Here is a 22,512-nt window from a genome sequence, read left to right as displayed (position 1 = left end):
ACGGCGATCATGGATGGATGGATGGTATAGATCATCGTGACGATGAATTCGTGTTGCATGCGTCAGTGGGTGAACGGGAGGGGGAGGTGGTCGATGGGGATCGCCGTCAATGGCGGTCGCTGTCGGACGGAGGGGCTGGAGACGGATGGGACGAGGCGGGAGGCTGCGTGCCATGTGTCGACCGGAGAAGCTGCGTGCCCAACCCCGGCGTGAGGTGCGCATGCACACACTGTGGGACACATATATGCTTGCTTGGTTGCCAGCTAGTGACGTGAGGATGTCGCGTTCGTACGTGTACACGTGCGTATTCGTACGTACCGCTGCGCGACACGTTTGTAAGCTCTGTACCGTGTGGTGGAGGCCGCCGTCTTTTTTGGCGCGTGGGTGTTCGTATTGTAAGATGACTATCGAACAAAGTTGTACTGAAACTGCGTTAATTAATTTGGATCAGATGGAGTAGAAAAATACAGTCACATGAATAATTATTTTTGCCATAGTATAGCTGAAATAAATATTTTAAGTTGACCCTTGAAATTTTAACTTATTGGAATTGTGTGTTCATGAAATATGAAGTAATGAAATCTCATATCCTTTTCTGGAATATAGTTGCTATCACTTTTTTCGAAAGTGTGAAATCTTTTTGGAATAAATGAGGCGTAATCAACCGGTGCCATTGGTGATGCTAGACCACCAACATATCCACATTTCGTTGTTCCTTTCCATTCGACGGCCAACGAGCGTGACATGTGCTTAAGACCGCAAATCACTTGCACGGGACACTCGCATCAGACACCAGTTTTTGTACGCTAGCTGCACTGTCAAGCATTTAATACCGTACGAATTTTTAAGGAGAATTTTAGTTTTTCAAGGGGAATCCTATACAATGTCCTTCTTCTCCTCCTCCTTTTCCTCTACCCGCTCCGATCCAAAAGAAGTGTAACTAAAACCACAATACTTATTTTGAATCAGAGGGAGTATGGATTTTCAAGGGGAACTTTAATTTTTAAGGTGAAGTAATAGCTAGCACTAATAATGGAGGACACTCCAAAAATCTATACGCCCACGTAGAGAATTGTAATATCTAGCACTAATAATCAAGGATAATAGTGCTAGCTAACATCAAAGTGATGATAGCTAGCACTATTATCACATTTTAGGAAATGCAAAATCTTTCTGGAATAATTCGAAATAATTTTGAAATAGTTAAACCCTTATTTTGAACAAATGAAATGCCTAAAACCAAACTTTTGAAAAAATCAGGAAAAACAGTTTTCGAAATTGTTGACTTTTTTGAAATGTATTTTTAGTTTTCTTAAATAGTCAACAATAATTATTTTTAATGGTGGCCAAAATAATTATTTAGATTTTTGAAATCTTGAAATTGTTTGTGATTCTGTCCAAAACTAATTAATATAATATTATTCAGTATTTCTGATATATGAAATACCCAAAATGTATTTATTACTTAACAAACATACAAAGCTCTTTGGCGGTTAATTGGCGGTCACCCTATAGAAAGCTTTCTAGAGGTACTTTTAGACAAGACCAACTTTCTAGTTTTTTAACTGGTCCTATTCCACTTGTATTCTATTTTTTATGAATTTCTCTTTTTTGGACTGGCACCTCAGAAAACACGTTTGGTGCTTGAGCTCGGTTGTTTTGGAAAATTCAAACTTTGTATTTCACAATCTCCAAAAATTCTGGAAAAAATTACACACTGACGATAGATGTATACTACATGTGTGCAAAATTTCATGAGAAAATACATCAACATGCAAGCTACAGAAAGATGTGAAATCGTTGATTTTATTTGTAGTGAACAGTACACACACTGATCACTGTTTCAAAATCAGAATTTGTCATTTTTGTGTAGCTCGCGTTGCGTGTCAATGTATTTTCTCATGGAAATTTGCACACATATATTATACATCCATATATCAATGTGTAATTTTTGCCAGAATTGTTTGAAATTTTGAAATGTGATTTTTTTGTAAAATTCAAGAGCTCCATGGAGCTTTAGCACCAAAAGGTTGCATCGCTGGTACCTCTTCCTATTTTATTTCATTTGCAAAAATTAAATATTAAAAAAATATTTTAATTTTTATAGCCTTTTTAAAGAAAAACAACTTAAAAATAAAGGGGAGAGTGAGGAGCCACATGGTGGGCCCTTAGACTTCTCTCATCTTGTTGTTTTGCTTACAGACATATCGCTGTATGCATATCTATAGTGGTGTATGTAATTGACATAAAATTTTGTTACACACTACATCTATCTAGACTATTTCTGTATGCCTTTAACCTGACATGTATATAATGGCTGACATGCACATGGTAGAAACTGGTTAGACATATCGCTTAGAAAGAAAATATAATAACCTTTTCATGCGTAACCGATTTATGGGTGCGTGCATATCACTAGATGCAGTGTCCGGGGACACCCCCTCCCTTTCAGGAAAATAGTTTACTCACTGGCATCGATAGCTCAGTTATCTTATATGGAACTTCATAAAGTATAATACTGAGTTACCGACGTCCAAAAGCACACATATCTTTGAATCATTGTTTTTGGTAGTTCAGGAGCTAATGCAATGATCATTACGTGGCCTAGTGTCACTTGTTAGCCACGGTAGTGCATACGTGGTCCATATGAAAAGCTTACCGGCCAACAATACTTACATGTGTACTGCATTCACCGAGTGATGTTGTTGTTTAATTATTACATGTGTAAGAATTTTCCGAGGATTCCGCTAGAGTATTTGATCAATTGACAATCTAGTTTTGCCCATTTGAAGGAATATACACACCATATCCATGCTATGATATATAACTACCCAAACTTTTCTCAATATGTAATGCAAATATGTATGGGAAAAGGTTCTGCTGTTTTCACTATATTATGCTACTTATATTAATAAATATGTTACAACTACATTAATAATAAAAAGCAATAAATCATATGTATTTTTAATTTCAGTTCTCGTATTATTAATACAAGGGATAAGTATATTTTTCGTCCTTGAACTCTTCTGAGAGTTTAGAAGTCGTCCCTCAACTCCAAACTGGATAGTTTTCGTCCCTCAACCATCAAAACCGGATAGTTTTTGTCCCTCGTGCCGTTTCGGGCGGTTTTAGTACGCGGCGAACAGTAAAATCGAAAAAAATAGCAAAAAAAATAAAAAAATATGAAATTTTACAGGTTTTGATAGTTGAGGGACCAAAACCGCCCGAAGCGGCACGAGTGACGGAAACCATCCGGTTTTGATAGTTGAGGGACCAAAACTATCCGGTTTGGAGTTGAGGGACGATTTCTAAACTCTCGGAAGAGTTCAAGGACGAAAAATATACTTATCCCTTAATACAAATATGCATTTTCTATACAATCAATTTCGTCGAAATATACCAAATTAAATCCCCGCAACAATGAGTGAAGTATCATCTAGTATATTATATGTATAGTTTACATTAACCAAAAAAAACTTGTTCGGCATAAACAGGGATCAATGACAAAAGGAGCCCAATTGTGTATAACACATTATCAATATTTGTGATGTTACAACAACCCTACTAGCTAGCTAGCTATCATCAGTTTTGTTTGAATGATTGATCTTTCAATTGACTAGGATATTTAATAGCTATGAGAACCTATTAATAACTGCAACTAGTTCCTCCCTTGCAACATAATTAACAGTGACTGTACTACTGAGAATTAATTCGGTCAAGGTAGCTGCAAACTGCAAGCTAGCCGCAAAGCAACCATTCTTCTCGCTTAATCTAGAATCTAGATGCAGCACAAGGATTAATCAGCTGCAAGTATTTGACCACATGTCATGCATGCAACTGTGGCAACATCATGCAAGGCTGTCTAAGCTAAGACACCTAGCCCTCTTTGGGTTGAAAATTTTCACCGGCCAAAGCAAGGCGGCCGTGAGTGTTAGGTCAAGAATCATTAGGCTCTACGAATATTTAACATGATTATCCATCCTAGGGAGCTACACAAGCAAGCACGTACGCCCACCTAATGTTTGCTTACTTCTCAGGGCGCTGTCTCCAAAGTTTGGTGTTTCACTTGGCTTTTTGGGGGAGAGAAAGTACACAAAGCTATGTGTATGCTTGGTGAGCTGAAGTCTCCTTGATTGTTTGCTTATTCTTTGCTTCAAGTAGACTTGGTGTGGCCACATAACTCCAGCCCCAAATCGGCACAAAAGGCAACAAAATACTACTACAAGTTGTTTTTTGTTTCCTTCCTTTCTTTTCTGCAAGCAAGGACAACAAAAGAATTATTCTGATGGAATAAAAGGCTAGCTAGGTGTGCATATACTTATTGATTACTGAGGTGTTCTATCAGGAGAAGGATAAAGAGGTATCAATGTACATATGGTGTACATGTCTATAATTTGGGTTTGATCTTATCACAAAAGGCTAGCTATTCCTTCTAGAATTTATACTCCTTTATTTATTTTTGTTTCTTAGTGCAAAAGGAGGTGGTGGTTCACAATGCACATATGTGTACATCCAACAATTTGCCCATCCCCTCCCTCTCTCGTCTAATCCTAATAGTGCAAGGGTGACAAATTGTTCAGTCAAACACGCTTCATGTAGGAAAGAATCTAAACATCAGTAGGCCACTATTTCTTCCCACAAAGCCTCTCTCTCTCTCTCTCTCTCTCTCTCTCTCTCTCTCATCCCCATTAAAAACGAAAGAAGCTTTGAAACATCTCACCAGCTTTTGATTTCCAACAACACACTTGCCCTTCTATCTTCCTCCCAAGAACCAGACTGCAGGCCAAAGTCCTTGAGCCTTTGGAGGAGCGTGGATGCAGTTACCCTAAAAAAAAGATCACGCTCCATATGATTGCCACAAGTCCTTATAAAAGGGTAGCTAGCCACCAATAACTTGTCTCTGCAGCTAGGCCCTCTTCTCATCTCATCTCATCTCTCCCACTTCTCCTTGCTCCGAAATCCTAACCCCCTACACACACAGTACACTCCTGCACTCGCTAGTAGTAGTAGTACTTGTGCATGGTCATATCCAAGCCCATCTATCTATAAGGTAAGGGAGCTACCTAGCTGTGCCCACAGAGGGGTTCATCGATCATAGTCATATATAGTAGCTACGAGGTGACCAACAATGTCACGGAGGAAAGGAGCAGCAGCAGGAGGAGGAGCTGGGCCCATGGCGATGGCGGCCATGGAGGAGGAGGCCGCCGAGCTGAGGAGAGGCCCCTGGACGCTGGAGGAGGACAACCTCCTCATGAGCTACATTGCTTGCCACGGCGAGGGCCGCTGGAACCTCCTCGCCCGCTGCTCCGGTGAGTTGATCTCCCGCCATGCATCTGGCCATGCATGTCGATCGCCATGAATATTTTCTTACTGCTGTATATATATCTCTGTCATGTCAGGGTTGAAGAGGACGGGGAAGAGCTGCCGGCTCCGGTGGCTGAACTACCTGAAGCCTGACATAAAGCGGGGGAACCTGACGGCGGAGGAGCAGCTGGTCATCCTGGAGCTCCACGCCAAGTGGGGCAACCGGTGGTCGCGGATCGCGCAGCACCTCCCCGGCCGCACCGACAACGAGATCAAGAACTACTGGCGGACCAGGGTGCAGAAGCAGGCGAGGCAGCTCAAGGTGGACGCCAACTCCGCCGTCTTCCGCGACGCCGTCCGCTGCTACTGGATGCCGCGCCTCCTCGACAAGATGTCCATGGCCGCTGCTTCCACGGCCGCGCCGCCGCCCCTGATGGAGCAGCACGGCCAAGGCGTCCTGTCCTCCTCGCAGTCGGCGGCAATCGGCAGCGACCAGCTCTGCTGCTACCCTGCCGCCGGCTTCAACCCGAGCCCGAGCGCGTCCACGTCCGGATCGACGGCGGCAGCCGCGCTGCAACCGGCGCCGGTGCCCTGCTTCTCCGAACTCAACTGGGAGGACCAGTACTGCTACCCGAGCGGAGGCGACCTCGACGGTGGCGCCGGTGGGATGGAGTTGGACTCGGCGGCGCTGCTGGGAAGCCTCGGCCTCGACGGGCTGGACCTAGGGCCGGCAGAGTCGTACCTCCCGGACGCCACGCTCCTCGACTACCTCAACTACTCGAGTTGCACCGCCAACGCCATGAACATGATGATGGTGAACGGCGGCAACTACAACAACAGCTACTGTGGCGGTGACGCCATGGTCGACGGCGATCACCACGACACGACGACGGCGGCGACGTGCCACGCGGCGAGGAAGCTGGCAGGCGAGTGGGGAGGAGGGATCTAGAAAATTCTAGCTAGCTAGCTAGTGATTAATTAAGCTAAATTAAGCCCAGCCAAGTGGATGGATGGATGGCACTCTCCTACTCCTAGCTAGCTACGTTGCTTCTTGCAACGTCTCTCTATATTAAAGCCAGATGTCACATTGGCTAATGGAGCTCATCATCATCATCAACCATGTAGTAGTGATCAAAGTTACCAATTGATCGAGATTGCTAGCTCTAGCTCTCTTTTACTTGTTGATTCTAGTGTAGTCGATGTGGTGCATATGCATGATCAATGAGGTGTAACCTTTTGGATCTGATCAATGAGGTGTAACCTTTTGGATCTAGTAACTACGTACGTGTGTGCTCTTTCTTACTTCCATCTTTCTCATGCTACTTGTTTGTTGGTGTGTGTGTGTGAGTGGTCGTTGTCTCCAAGTGATATCGTTTGTGTTGGTGAGGGGGTGGTGCACTTACATCTGAGGATGTGTGAGACACATGGCTGATCAGCTTGGCAATGACATATTGACATGTCGCTCTAAGAGGGGGCTTCTCAGGGCTTTTGAAACTATTAAAGCATGATCATAACAAGAGATGATCGATTGTCGTCGGGCGGATGATGCGTTCACCGTCATAAGTCGCCACAGGTACTGGCTAGGTATGGACACTCCCTCGAACAAATCTCTAAAAGTTGTGACTTTGGACAATATTTGGGTGTAAGACCCAACTTTTCGTCACTCTCTCTCGAGGGCACCTGGAACCCTAGCCACCCACACCCCTATCATCCTATTGCCGCCTTCCTGAGATGGTTGTCGAGCAAGCATGTATTGTTGGGGGAGGGGCTCCTTGGTTGAAGGAAGCAAGGTGGATGCGGTCCAGTCATCGCCAAATCCAGATATGGAGGGCCCTAATCCAATCATGGAGGGACTCTTCGTCGGCGATGTCCATGGATGCTCTTCAGAAAAGACATCTTCACCCAAGTGGATATTCCTGTGTGTAGCAAGTGATTAGGGGACTAATGATATACATGATTTAGAAAGTGAGAGCCTACTTATTTTGGGGGTGGATATACAAATCTTGGCACCTAGTTTCAAATTTCACCAAGAAAGCATTTTCGGTTCCCATATATAGTGTAGGGGTATCCCTTATAACTTTGTATAAAAAAAGTTATACATGAATAGTATGAGGAGGTTTTACACTCATGGAAAAGCAAGAAAGCTACTCAGACCCCCCCCCCCCCCCCCCCCTAAGAAAAAATAGGGAAAAGAAGAAGGCTTATTTAAGTTTATGCAATGTTTTTTCTCTCTATGCGACTATGTGTTTTGGAAAAGATATTTGGTGAACGTTCGCTGGGGATGGGATCCCAGCGAACGCCCCCAGAGAGCTATCTGATCAAGATCAAATGGTGGCGGTTTATCCCGCAAACTCCCGCAATTTAAATAAACTGCCATGGCAGTTTTGCAAAAATGCCACCCCCTCTTTCACAAACTATCAGCCGCGCCGGTCGCAAATGCCACCTTGCTAGCAAACGATCGCTGGCTATCGATGTCCATTATGTTTATGTTAGAGATAAGGAGGGAGAGTTAGAATATGTTTAAACCACATGTAACTTGTCTTGTACTCCAAGTCTCAATCCCACTGTGTACTCTATATATACCACATATAAGGGTCAGATCAGTAGAATAGAAATATTAGCCTATTAATAATTCTCACATGCTTGTGGCATATGAATGTTGTACTACCAAGAGAGCTTGGATGAAGGCTGATGAGTTGGATCAGTGCCTAAGCATGTCTCATGATACTCAAAATTCTTAAAGAAACATCCACTAAATTGTACCTCAAGGAACTGTTCGTTGTGTTGTGTTTGAGCCGTGGTGGAAGCCCAAAGGCTTTGAGACGTACTCCGGACTATCCAATTTGTCTACTAAATAGCTTAAAATATTAGCCGGATGCACCCGAAACGATAGACCCCTGAGTGATCCCTAAGGCGGCTCCAGACTTATTTTGGGACATCTAGTTTCGTTACTAGTGAGGACGAAATGATTCCTAGAACGCTCTATTCACCTGGAGGATCGACTTCTGGATCCCGGAGGATCGACTTCTGGATGTGAGATTTCCACCATTAAAAGAGCTTGAAGCTCCTCTTTTTTTTGTGAACTTGAAGCTCCTCTCCTTGGCCCCCATTCTTCCATCAAACTGAGGGAAAGTGGGCTAGTACCTAGACCAAAGATCCAATGTAGTAAAACTAGAATCCCCCTTCCATTTCTTCATCAAGCTTGTTACTTGTGGAGTTTTTGGGACTTCTAGACGGATGGAGTCACTTGGGAGCATTCTAGATTTAGGATTCGTCTCAGGAAGTTTGTGAATGCTGAGAACGCCTCAAGATCTACCCTTAGTGGTTGTGATCATTGAGATTTAGTATCCAAACCAATAGAGACATAGAATTCAACAAGGATTTGAAAACCGGGCATAACCTCATCGTCATTGTGCCTCCCTTTGATTATTTGTACACTTGTGCTTACTTACTTGCCTAGTGGTAAGCCTTTCTTGTTACTCACTTTGCTACATCATATAGGGTTGTTTCATATATAATTGTGTTTTAGTGAACACTTTATATACGTAGTGTCACTAACATTAGTTAATTAACAAGAATTGCAGTGTTTATGCACACCACACCCCTTTCCCCGACCCTTTAATTTCCCCATTTGATTGTAGTGGCTCCACCTCATTCCCCATTCAAGCTATGGTGAAAACCTATAGTCTAATCTACCAGCCACATGGTGGTGGTGTTGCACACCATGAACTCCTTTGATGCCCCACGTGCTTGGGAACTACGATCCAACATTTTCATAACACAACCGGCAAGGTGGATGATGTATTATGCCACAGTCGGTGATATGGAGTGGAATTTACTTGGTTCATGTGTTGCCATGGGCAAGTGTCGTGGGCTTGGACATTTCATTTACCGAAAGGTTCAACCGCTCCTTGGCTGGGGAGCCTCTCCACTTGGGTCCTTGTTAGCAGTGCCATGGTGTGATCTTGCGGGTTGGGGGTTGGGGGTCTTTTTTTGCGGATTTGGGAGTCTTTTTTTCGGGTTGGGAGTCATGGGCATGCTTCTCTTTGTTTTCTTTGTTTGCTCCAAGGTCTAGTTCTTTTTCGTATGTTGTCATCAATGACATCAAAGCTAGTTTCACACGTGTTCTCTAAAACCTACACACTACTACTTTCTAACTAACTAATACATATGGCATTGGCCAGTTTAATTCAAATACAAGCTCTATCTTGAAGTATGTGTGTAAATGTATACTATATATAGGCATATATATACATATGGCATGCACCCTAGCTAAATAGATTATTTGCCTTTGTATTTTTAGTTGTGCATGCAAGACACTCCCTCCACATCATTTTGGACAGATGCCATTTTAGTTATTCAAATTGGATATTTGTAAATATCTCTATCAATTTTTTTTGCCAAAATCTTATGATTTTCTTGGTTTATGACAATTGAAATTAGTGGTTAATAAAGCTACATCTTGAAGACCATGTCAATGATGCCACTTACTTGTAATGGAGGTAGTACCCAGGACCTTATCAAAGGTGGCTGAGAAAATGACAAAACGACAGTGCAAATCGTACTTCTTGAGGCAAATGCCAAACGTAGTCTGAACGGGAAAATGAGGGAAAATGATGGGTCATGTCATGGCATCAAATCTGATGGGAGAGCGAACAATCTTTGCATTCATAACCATCCATTTGTCCTTTATTATTAATCGCGTTCTCTATGGATGGAGAAGAAAATCATGCATGGCTAGCAATATACAGAAAAAATGACTTGATAACACTCATGCAGCTTTCAAGGGCACTGTACCAGTGGACTTCCTCTTAAAGAAAGTGGGGTATGGCATATCTGATAGTGAATGACAAGAACTAAAGTTCTTCCTTCAGAAGAAGAGTGTTGTGATCGAATGGGAAACAAAGACGTAGTCTTAAAGGCATTATTCCTTTTTTTCTTTTCTTATCGATGGAACTGCAGCAAAAGTTTCTGCTTTATTTTTCTTATTGAAAGCTAAAAGTTATGTAGAAATAGAGATACCGAGGAAATGGCATCTTCGTTATTGTGAAGGCTAGAGATAACCCTCATGTGTACAGATTGAAATAATATAAATATTGGCTCGTTGATTTATCAATATATAGGTGAATATCTACCTCTTTATCAATAGGTAAAGAGTTTCCTAGGAGTTTCGAAGAGTTCTGTCCCTTAGGAAAAAAAATCATTTAGGGTTTGTTGTTGGACTAAAACTATATGATTGTTTCCCATGGTTTAAGTTGTAAGCAATATTTTATAAAGGGGAAAACTCTACAGAGTCGATCTAACCTAAAGGAAACAGAATCCTCCAATGGAGCAACGACCAAATCAAGGATTCTTGTACGTACAGTGATTTTTATGGGCTATACTGGCTGTATGGTCTACGTTTCAAATACATAAACAGTGCGTGGCTGTGTGGTCGTCCATCGGATTCCCAGCATACACAGTGCCGGCTTTGCATTGCATGCACGCCCCTAGCTACTCTCTCGTGGACTCTCCGTGAATGAATGCATGCGTGCGAGCGTGCTCCCTTCCATGGAGCAACACGATCGAGAGAGAGAGAGAGAGAGAGAGAGAGAGAGAGAGGCCGCAACAGAACCTGGCCAGCTGCTGCTGCTGCTGCTGCTGCATGGGAGGAGCTGACCTGATGATGATCTGACAAACGCAGAAATGTTCCTGGACTGCAATAACTTTGGGGCACTCGATGGATGGATCGGCCACTGTTGGCAGAATGGACGGAGGTAGACCTGCTGCTGGAGGCTTCAAAGCCCGGCCATGTCCCCCTGCTTGTTCCGGTTGACCGCCACGGACAAGCGCACACGTCCAAAATTTTCTACAGCGCACCGCAAAACTGGGTGCAGCTACCAGCTGAAAATTTAGCCAGCTCATACTAATAAGCATCAGCATAAAATCAAATATACTGTAGCGTCTATGCATTTATCTTGGAGTCCTTGTCGACGAAAACCCCTTACGTTCGATGTAGTCGGGATTTCCACTTGCACACATGCCTCCCAGCATTTAAAGCCTGGATACAGTGTCGTGCTCCTCTAGGTATGGTCAGTGGCCGAGCTAGCAGCAAGTTTTTTTTAACATCAGTACAAACACAAGCGCTCATATACACGCGCATACACTCACCCCTATGAACGCACACACGCACACCCTACCCCTATGAGCACCTCCGAAAGACTGAGCCGGCGTATCATCTTGAAATTTACGAAGTCACCGTAGGCACCTCGTCGTCGACGGGAACGTCTCCTCCCACTAAATGCGCATCGCCGGAAATCCTGAAATAAAGCCAGGAATAAATGCGAGCACCAGGATTTGAAACCTGATGGGCTGGGGATACCACAGTCCCTTTAACCATCCAACCACAGGTTGGAGCTAGCAGCAAGTTACCCCAAGGGCTGAAGTAGTTTGAACAATGAACTCTTAAAATTTTCAGTAGTTTGTAAGAAATTTCAAGGGATGTTGGTCCTAGGCCTAGGGCTATAGGCATAGCTTCCCTAGGCTTGTATCCACCACAGGGTACGGTTTCTCTAGATCTAGATTGGCCGAGGTTTTGTTAAGGCTCAACCGATTCAGAAAAGTGCATTATGTTTTTTCCTCCTCGAGAAATCGATAGGAGCCCTGTCTAATTTAATTCATATAGAAGAAGGGTTGTTTAGGTGTATTATGAAAAAACGAACGAAAATCATATACAATGAAGCCCAAGACAAACACATCACCAAACTCACTGACGTTTCATTTCAACTATATGTGGCGGGGGGGGGGGGGGGGGGGGGGGGGGAGGGGGGGAGGGGGGGTGGTTGCATCACACCGCAAACACACCACCACCGATGAAGGAGAGAGAAGCCAGGCTGATATGGGAGAAGCTGGACTAGGTCGCCCCGACATCGGTGGTGAAGAGAGCGTGCAGGATGAACAATGTTTCGTCTACAACACCCGACACATAAAACAGCCCGGGGAAGCTATCGTGCCCTACATGAATCTGTGTATGCACCACGAGGAAGGAAATACAGTACCCAAACCAAAAGTAGAAAGGGGGAGTTTTTCTCTTCGGTTCATCGTGTGGTGGAGAGTTGTTTTAATGTCTTTGTCGACAAAATCCATCAAGCTCAATAAAGTCATTTTTTCCACTTACACACATGCCTTTAGCACTTAAAGTCAATTAGCCTACTGCAGCGCTGTGCTCCCTCAGCCTTTAATTGTATGGCATTTTGGAAACCCACTATACATATCGTCCCCAAAGAGAAGGGTTAGATCTATAGGAATCACAACAATGTTCATGCCATCATCCAAAACGACAAGAGTTAGATCTATTTTTGCATCCTGATAGGCTGATATCGAGTATTGTTACTCTTACACCTGGGGCGACCAATCCTAGGCATCACCCTCCCTTCAATCTTTCATCCTTGTTGCCATCGTCGAAAACAACTAGAGTTAGATCTAATTATGCATCCTGATACCGATTATTATTACTCATGGAGTGCAGCAGCCACCCGCTTTCCAATCCCGCACCCTTGATGATCTCCCGCCATTGAGGCTATGTGACAGTGATCGTGGCATGCAGTGGTGAAGCTAAGTGTTAGTAAACCCGAAGGATATCACATGGGTGTAAGATAAGAATTGGGCCATTCGAGAGAGAAAATTGGGCTTCCCTATAGGCTAGCCCGCCTCGGTCCTACCAACATATGATGCATAGCTCTGTCATTGGTGGCACGGAAGCTGGGGTGACTACCTAGGTTGTTGGTTGCGATGGCAGTTGAGCCGTGAGGCTGGTGTGATACCCACCTAGGGGCACTTTTGCCATTTTCATGCATTCGGTTGAAGTGACACTAGTGAGAATTTGTGTGTCTACTCTTCGTCGACCCAACTTCTAAAGTTGGAAAATCATATGGTTGCCGATCTTACATGCATTCATTGGGTCAAGTGATTTCAAATTTCGGGCTTCGGGCCAAACGTCTCGATATGCTCTTCATTGGTTGCATCCGAGAAAAACAACACTCATGTGATATCTCCTTCCTAGATGTATTGTCTTGGAGTACCATGATGCCTTGAATGACACAACCTTCACTAGCTAGGTTAGCCCAGCAGTAGAGGAGTGATCTAGGGTGAAAACGCTTGCATGGCCTCGGCCCCATCTCAAAAATGTTTCCATGCCATGATGCTATGTGAACTGCTTGTGTTGTTTGGTGTCTATATTTCTGTGATTGGTTGTAAGAGTAGTGGGTAGTTGCGCTACTGGTGGCGGGATTCCCTGATGTTAATCTTTCCTAGTCGTAGGAGCAAGCACGTCATGGGTAAGGCCCTCCCACTTGGTTAAAAGGAACTTCATATGAATTTTGAATGATTCCATTCTTTAAGAATTTATCCCATCAAGCTTGTTTGGTTTGTGGGAACTTTGCATATGATTCTAAAGGATATTTTCCATTGAATGCGACCTCATGGAAATAATTATTTTCCTCACTGATAACAATGAAATATATTAGATGCTTCAGAGAGAGAAAAATCTAGAATTTTTCGTGCGGTGCATCCAAACAACATCTATTTCTACGTTGCAATTTCATGTGTTCTTATTTCCCCTAGCCTCGTAGGATTCATTGGCCATGCCATCTAATTCCTACGTTGGCATATCCCTAGGCTTTTGAATTCGAGCATAACCAAAGCGGCCCTTGAGATTGAGTTACATTCTCCACCTTAAACCATTGAAGAAATACGTAATCTATCACCCGATTTATTTCTAGAGTAAAATACATCAACTCCCACGAATGGGACCAGGGTAACAGATTGGCACCACATGCCGACAAGTGGGGGCCGGCCGGCGTTCACCTCATAAACGTCCACATGTGAGCTCCATTTCAGTAGACTCACTTAATTTATTAGGAATTCTAATTGTTCCCACAAATGGATCTCCATTGGGGACAGACCGGACGGGGCTTATTATTCTCTGCTCCACCGATAAACACTACTAGACGCATCCCGTCCAACAGGGAACCCATCCCGTCCAATCAGGTCGGTCAGGACCCATCGTATATATCCAGCAAATCGACCATTCCTTGTCATGTTGCTGATCGATGGTGCCCCTATGATTTGAAACGACTTGGCTCGGCTCCAAGGAAAGAAAAAACCCAATGGAATGGGCCACACACATCAAGTCTTCTTGGTGCCGATGGATGGAGCCACCCAATCAGGCCAAGCTAATGACTTGACGTGTTGGTAGGAAGCTTTGTATCTGTGTGGCTACTTGTACTGCTGGGCAACTGTTAGAGAGCAAACATGACAGCACTGCACATACGTACTACATGTTTTTTCATGGTGAAGCATGTCGACTGGAGGTCTCGAGCTGTGCCGAATTGGGATGTGTATGGAATACAGTACTGTATGTAGGACCTTCTTTTTTTAAGGACTGTTTCTACTGTATATGCCATATATGTTTGTTCTTTGTTCTTATTTTGGCCATATATACATGGTTTTCGCATTTGGTATTCTTCAAGTAAGGGCTTCTTTGATTCGAGACGAGGATTTGCGGCACACAAGTGCGGACGCACTCGGGTTTCTGGTGCCGGACTTTTATTTTGGCTTCTGATTTTCAAAGTTTTATACCTTTTAAACGAAATTTTGGTTAAAACCCCAAATTAAGTTCTGTTTTTATATTCATGTTTCTCGTGACCAGCGCTTTGAAATAAGATCCATTTTGAATATTTTCTGGATTCTTTAAAAAATATCTTAAGTTTCAATGTTGAAACTTAGTACGAGCGATAGATAAAAATCAATTGTTTTGTGCCTACGACCAACAGGAAAAAATGCTTAAAATTGTATCTATGGACGTTGTTGAAACTAGGCGTTTTTACATGCAAAAACCGTAAGTTTCACCATTTAAACTTAAAGCTTTTTGAAGGATTTTCTATTTTACTGTGCCTCTGTGTGGGGTTCAACTACTTCGCGAATCACGAGGCAAATCGAACGAACGGCGGGCCTTGGCTAGTGAGTGCCCCCGCACTTACGTGGCCCTGCGAATTTTCGTTTGATTCGCAGGATTCTAAAAACATGGGAATAGGAGAACATATGATTAAAATGTCATGGTCATCTCAACTCTACAGGATTTTGGATTGTTTGATTGCATCATAGGAAAAAATGAAGATAAAGATTCTTTCAATGGTTTGAGTGGGTGCCAGAAATCTTATAGTATGCAGTAGTACAAAGAAATCCTTAGGAAAAATTCATATAGGATTCAATCCTATGAGTCGAACAACCAAAATTCATATGCAAATCCTTTGAATCAAAGGAGCCATAATTGTATTTTTATTTCAATTCCGCTGATTCTATGGCTGGCGCCAACCAGCCGAGAGGATGATATCAGAGACAACTGTGTGGGTTGTGAGGAACGGGGGTTGCCGGCACCGGAAAAGGAGAGGGTGTGTTAGAGGGATGGCCGAGGCGTTGATGGAGGTGTCGACTTGGGTATGACCAAGTGGCGCGGCGGTGCAACAAAAATGCAGGCCACGGGCACGGTGGGTATGCCGGTGGCGGCTGGTGGGTTAACGGCAACGAGGAAAATAGACTGGAAATGATATTATTTTTCCATTCAACCGACGAATAGTTGGTCCCGACGGTTTAAGAAGAGAAGTGGAACAAAAGACTTGCACTCCAACCTCAGGGACAAGAGTCAAGGCAGGGAAGATGGGAGTCGTCTGGTGCATGGCCATGGTTGGGTCAAATCGAATGGTGTAACGATCAGAAACAGGTGTGTGCAATGAATCTGAAGAGGCATGCACTACGCTACGTATGCCGTCGTACCCGTAACATGAAAACATCAAACATGCTACTTATACCAGACAGACGATGTCTACTCGTTTTTCATACCTTTTTGAAGTATACACTCTTGGCTGCCGGCCTAACTATTGAATGTTCCATATGATGTGTACAGCACACAACTTAAGCTTCTATGGTGCAATATTGCACTGTTCAAAACGACCTGGATTAGTGGGTAGATGCTATTCCTTCCACATCCTAGAGCTTAGGAACCCATTGTATAATCTTCACTAGACCCTGATCTATATTATATACTCCCTCCGTCCAGAATTACTTGTCGCAAAAATGGATATATGATGTTATTTTAAGTTCTAGATAAATTCATATATTTATCCATTTCCATGACAGGTAATTCGGAACGGAGAAAGTACTACTTTAGTGACCTAAAATGCCTGATAAAAGTTTACAAAGGTACTAGTATTTGTTATTGTTATTTGTCTACCAGGATATATAGCAAAAGCTCCAATGATTTCAGGGATGTCTTCTGGGCCACACACATCAAGTCTTGGTGCCCATGGATGGAGCAACCTGATCAGGCTAAGAGCATCTCCAGCCGCGCCCCGAACAAGGCCCCCCAGGCGACTTTTCGGCCGCCGGCGCCAAAAAATCGGCCCAGTCACGCCCCCAGGGGTCCTTTTTTCGCCGGCTCGGGCCGAAATTGGCGCCGGCGGACCCAACCCGAACCCGGCGCGCTGGGGGGCGCAGGGCGAATCGTTTTTGGCGCGAAAGCGCCGCGGGCCAGCCGCGTCAGCGACACCGCCCGCCTCGTCTTCTCCCGACGCCTCGGTTTCCCGCGGGGAATCAATGGCAAGGCTGCCGCCGGTCAGCTTTGCCATTGATTCCTCACGGGCGGCGCGCCGACGCCTCCCCTCCCTCGGACACGTACACACGGACGCGGCGCGGCTATATATGGCCTCGCTCGCCTGTGATGAGTGCCACCTCTCTACCTCTCCCGAGCGCCGCCGCCAAGCTCTTCTCCCCAAGCACTCCATCTCCCGAGCGCCGCCGCCGATCTCTTCTCCCCAGCCACTCCATCTCCCCGATGGCCGAGCGTTTCCCCGGACTCCATCAAGATGGCGACGGAGCGCCAGCGCGCCGCCCTGCGGCGCTTCGAGTAGCGCCGCCGAGGCCGCGACGAAGGAGGAGTCGTCATCATCGACAACAGCGACGACGACGACGACGCGCCGCCGCCACCACCAGCCGGGGAGGGGTCCAGCAGGGGCGCCCGAGTCAAGGAGGAGAAGGCCGACGATGGCGGCGACTTCTCGGCCTTCAACAAGTTTTTTTATATTAGTTTTTATATGTAATGGCGACTACTCGACTTAAATCCGCGAATATAAGCCAAAGTTTGCCGAAATTTGGCGTGTTTTAGTCGAACTTTGCGTAAATTTGCTACACAATTTTTTTTCCCGCGCCTGAGGCCGGCCCTGGGGGCGGCGGCTGGGGGCCAACTCGCCCCCAGGCCTATTTTTTTCGCCGTGTCACCCCCAGGCGGCGATTTTAGGCGCCCCCTGGAGGGCCAACGGCTGGAGATGCTCTAAGAGCCAACGAGTTGACGTGTTGGTAGGAAGCTTTGTATCCATATGGCTACTACTACTGGCAACTGTTTTGGAGAGCATCCATGAGCCCATGACAACATTGTGGACTGGAGCTGTGCTGGATTGTGATGTGTATGAACGGAGTGCTGTACCATAAATCATTACACACACAAAAACATGGCGATGCCAATGCGTGCGAGATTGAGCGGATCGAACGGACAAAAAATTTGGATGAAAACCAGCTAGCTAAAAGAATATAGCAACGCCCGCCCGTGGAAAGTTTCATCAAAACACACACACACACACACACACACACACACACACACACACACCGATTACAGATTAAAAAAAATACTTTTTTTTTTTACCATATATGTACTAGTACATTGTTTTGAAAGAGAAGTTGTACTCCCAGCAAGAGACTTGCACTCCAACCATAGAGGCAAGAGTCAAGGCAGGAAAGATGGAGTCGTCTGGTCGTATAAACGGCAGTAGAGTTTGTGGCCATGGTTCAGTCAAATCAAATAGTGTAGCCATCATATGTGGGCAACGAATCTGAAGAAGTATGCATGAGGCTACTTATGCCATCGTACCGGTAACACGGAAACATGCTACTTATACCAGACATACGAGGTCGGCTCGTACCCCTTTTGAAGTATATATATATATACTCTTGGCTGCTTGCCTAACTTTGAACTTCGTCCATATATATGCTCTACACAGCTTAGGCTGCTCTGGTGCATTGTTCAACAGAACCTGAATTGGTTAGCTGATTTTTATTCAATTTTTTGAAGCAAAGAAGGGCTTCCCCCCTCCGATTTCCATCAAGGGAAACCAACAGAACGAGCTACAGATTCCAGTTCAGACAACTAAAACTACTACTACTAGTAGGGCTGAATTGGTTAGCAGATGAAGGCTCTGGGTAGATGCTATCCTCCCAAGTCATCACCATACCCTAGAGGCTAGAAATCCATTGCATAATCTTCACTGTAACTGTCTACCTGAAGCTTTGTTTCAAAACAAACGGTCTACCTGAAGCTTGAATCATTTCTGGCCTATCTGAAGCTGCGTGCATTCCTCAACCAAGCTTTTGTCATCAGAGAGGTGGCAATGATACTGACTGCTCCGGCACTCTCTGAGAAGGGTCCAAACATATGGCCATGTCTTCTAGTGACCCACTGCATATAATCCTCCGATTTTCAAACGAAAACTGTTTTGTCCATGTCTTCTAGCGACCCGCTAGATACAATCCTCCGATTTTCAAAACGAAAACTGCTTTGTCCATGTCTTATTTTATGATATTTTATTGTTTTATTTTTTACCATATGTGGTATTACATGGTTCTGGAAGAGAAGTTGTACTCCAGCAAGAGACTTGTACTCCAAAACCATAGGGACAAGAGTCAAGGCAGGAAAGATGGAGTCGTCTGGTCGTATAAATGACAGTAGCTGTGTGGCCATGGTTCAGTCAAATCCAGTGGCATAACGATCATGTGCAATGAATCTGAAGAAGCATGCTATGTTATGCCATCGTGCCTGTAACATGGAAACATACTACTTATACCAGCATACGATGTCCAATTTTAAAGCATATACTCTTTGCTGCATGCTGGCCTAACTTTGGATGTTCACATGCTTCACAGCACCAGTTAAGCTTCTCTGCATATCACTGGGTCCGAATGGACCGGAATTAGTTAGTAGAGCAGACTCTTGGAAGTCGTTCCATCTCCAAGTCATCAGTCAGATATATATATATATATATATATATATATATATATATATATATATATATATATATATATATATATATATATATTTGCCTGCCAGGATAGCAAAAGCTTCAATGATTTCAGAGATATCTGAAGCTACATCCCTCGGGCTTTTGTCATCTAACAGGTGGCAGTGATACTGACTGCTCTAGCACTCCAATTAAAGAACGGTCCAAACATATGGCCATGTCTTTTAGTGGCCAACCACATATGATCCTCCAATTTTCAAACGAAAATTGTTTTGTCCATGCCTTGTACTGACCTCCTAGAATAATCTTCCAATTTCCAAAAGAAAAATTTGCACACATGCCGGAAGACATAGCCATCGACGGGAAGACAATAGCCGGAAAAAAAAAAATCAAGAACCGGCGAGAAACTGGGAGAGGTACGTGTGACATGACCATACATCATTGTATACATGGAACATAAGTCGTCTGGAAAATTATTTTGGATAAGTCGATTTTTCGGGCCATTAAATTAAGATATAACGGCCGCCCTTCTTTTTTTTCGTCCAGCACTTTTTCTTCTCCAACCGTTCATCCGCCTCCCACAAAATCGACTTACACAAATTACAAATAGCTATTGCGTACATGTTATCAGACCAAATTCCAAGCTTCCCTCCTTGATGTGCCAGGTAACTAATCTCATCCCAAGAGCAGGGAGAAGATTATACCACTAGCACCTAGCCCTAGTCCAAGGATCAACGACAACGCCCCCACTGACAACTCAAGTTCTTCCTATGGCTCGTCGGGATCGACCGGTGCTGGACCACGGTGCACCTTGCCCATCGAGGACTACCGCACGCATCGGCTTGTGTTCTCTGCGGCCAAGAGACCGAAACCATGCACCACCTCCTGCTCGCCTTATCTCACATCATCTGGCACGTCGTTCTCTCCTAGTGTCACCTAACCATTCAACCACCAGAAGGCACCAGAGACTTCTTTGAATGGTGCTCCTTGGCCATGCAAGACTCCCCGGTTAGTCACAGCAAGGGTCTCGGTTCGCTCATTGTGCTCTCCACATGGACAATTTGGATGCACCGGAATGCCTATATTTTCACCGAAGCTATTTCATTGCAAACCCACCAAACCCACCTGGTTCACACCATCCAGGAGGAGGGCTAGCTGAGCCAACCCCCCCCCCCCCCCCCCCAAGACTCCCCGGTTAGTCACAGCAAAGGTCTCGGTTCGCTCATTGTGCTCTCCACATGGACAATTTGGATGCACCGGAATGCCTATATTTTCACCGAAGCTATTTCATTGCAAACCCACCAAACCCACCTGGTTCATACCATCCAGGAGGAGGGCTAGCTGAGCCAACCCCCCCCCCCCCCCCCCCCCCCTAGCATACGCAGTCAGCAGCGGAGCCAGCAAAATCAAACGAGGGGGGGGGGGGGGGGGCGAGTGTTGTTAATCTTTGTTGGGGAGGGCCAGCCCATTAGAACACACCATTTTAGCAGCAAATAATCACATATTCACATGCATATTATGCTTGATTCAATGGTGTTAGGGGGGCCTAGGGTCCTTGCTGGTCCCCTGTTTCCGCCAATGTATGCAGGACGAGGATAATGACTCTTGACTCTGTACTTTCTGTCCTATATCAATGAAATGATACGCACCATGCATATTCGCAAATAAATAAATAAATTATACCACTAGCACTAGTAAACACTGGCAGCCTTCGACACACTACATTCGTTCCTACTCCCAGCCCCCACATCGCTCCTATGTCGACACGGGGAAAACCTCGCCGACGGCCCAAATCACCGCCACCTCCCCCTCGCCACCGCCAGATGAGGCGGCCGGGCGAAGCTCCGACCACCAACAGATGGTGGCGGCGGCGGCTGGGAGTGCCCGCTTGCGTGATTCGTTTCCCCGGTGATCCATGGCGTGCAGCCTCCCTCATCGACGGTTCTCCTCATGTAGCGGTTCTAGGCGGCGCAGCGACGCGTTTTCCACTCCCCTTCCCTGGATCATCGTGATGCATGTGAGTTGGAGTGGATCGAATGGACAAAAAATCTGGTCGATGCCGAATAAAAAATCAGCAAGCTAAAAGAGAGGGAGGTTGCACTTTTAACCGGGGAACATGAGCACCCCACCTGAATCAAAATTTTGATTTTTGTTGCTGTTGTTTACCGGAAAAGGCTAACCACCACAGCCACAAAGTTTAACACAAGTTCACACGGACAAGCACATGAAGCACGAAAGGGTTCTGCTGAGGGCACAACTCAACAAGCCTTGAAAATAACATAAAACAAAGGTGGTAGAACCGCAATGGAGGAGTCTAATCCGGCTCAGGTGGTGGAGGAGGAAGGGGTGGCGTCAAGCGAAGAGCCATCGAGCGACGGTTGGCAATGCTGATGTTGATAGCGTCCTGGTCCTGGCGGCGGCTAAGAGGCCGCCAAAGTTGCAAATAGCCGCACATTTTGAACACCGCGTCAGTAGCACGTCGAAGAGGCACACGTTGGATCACAAGCTTATTCTGAACTGTCCAAAGCGTCCATGCAAGGACCCCAATGGCCAGCCACCTAATGTGGCGGCTCGACGGGGGCGATGCCTGGATCTCGGCGAAGAGGTCCGGGAAGTTGGTATTGCACCAACGACCACCAACCACCTCGCGGAGGCGGCTCCATGGGAATTGGGCGGACACACAGGAGATGAAGATGTGGTTCGAGTCTTTTTTCGTCCCACACAAAGGACAGATCCCATCCCCGAGGCCATTCTACTTGAGAACCTACACATCGGAGGGGACGCGGCCCCAAATCCATTGCCATATATAGGAAGATTCTTATCTTTAGCGGCAATTTGATTGACGAAATCAGAGCAACGGGCTCAAGCCCAAGCCAGGGGGCGATGGCCCGGTACAGAGACTTCGTGGAGAAGCTGCCTGAGGGCTCTAGGTGCCAAGAGATGCTGTTGTTTACCATATCGTACACGGTTTTAGTAGAAAAGATGCACTCCAATACCTCCAACCATAGTGACAAGGTCGCAAGGGTAAGGCAGGAAAGGGAGTCGTCTGGTCCTATGTATGACAGTAGGGTGTGTGGACATGGTTCAGTCAAATCGAATGGTGTAG

General features: G+C 45.2%; 1 protein-coding gene across 1 annotated transcript; it reads left to right on the top strand.

Annotated features, from left to right (window-relative positions):
* Positions 1-4,668: 4,668 nt before the first annotated feature.
* Positions 4,669-6,577, top strand: LOC109749833 (transcription factor MYB2). The gene is made up of 2 exons (XM_020308778.3): positions 4,669-5,309; positions 5,400-6,577. The coding sequence occupies exons 1-2, from the start codon at positions 5,129-5,131 to the stop codon at positions 6,251-6,253; spliced, it is 1,035 nt and encodes a 344-aa protein (XP_020164367.1). The 5' UTR covers positions 4,669-5,128; the 3' UTR covers positions 6,254-6,577.
* Positions 6,578-22,512: the final 15,935 nt, after the last annotated feature.

This window comes from Aegilops tauschii, chromosome 3, assembly GCF_002575655.3.
Source record: "Aegilops tauschii subsp. strangulata cultivar AL8/78 chromosome 3, Aet v6.0, whole genome shotgun sequence".
NCBI classification, from domain to species: domain Eukaryota; kingdom Viridiplantae; phylum Streptophyta; class Magnoliopsida; order Poales; family Poaceae; genus Aegilops; species Aegilops tauschii.
This window is presented reverse-complemented; position numbering and strand designations above follow the sequence as displayed.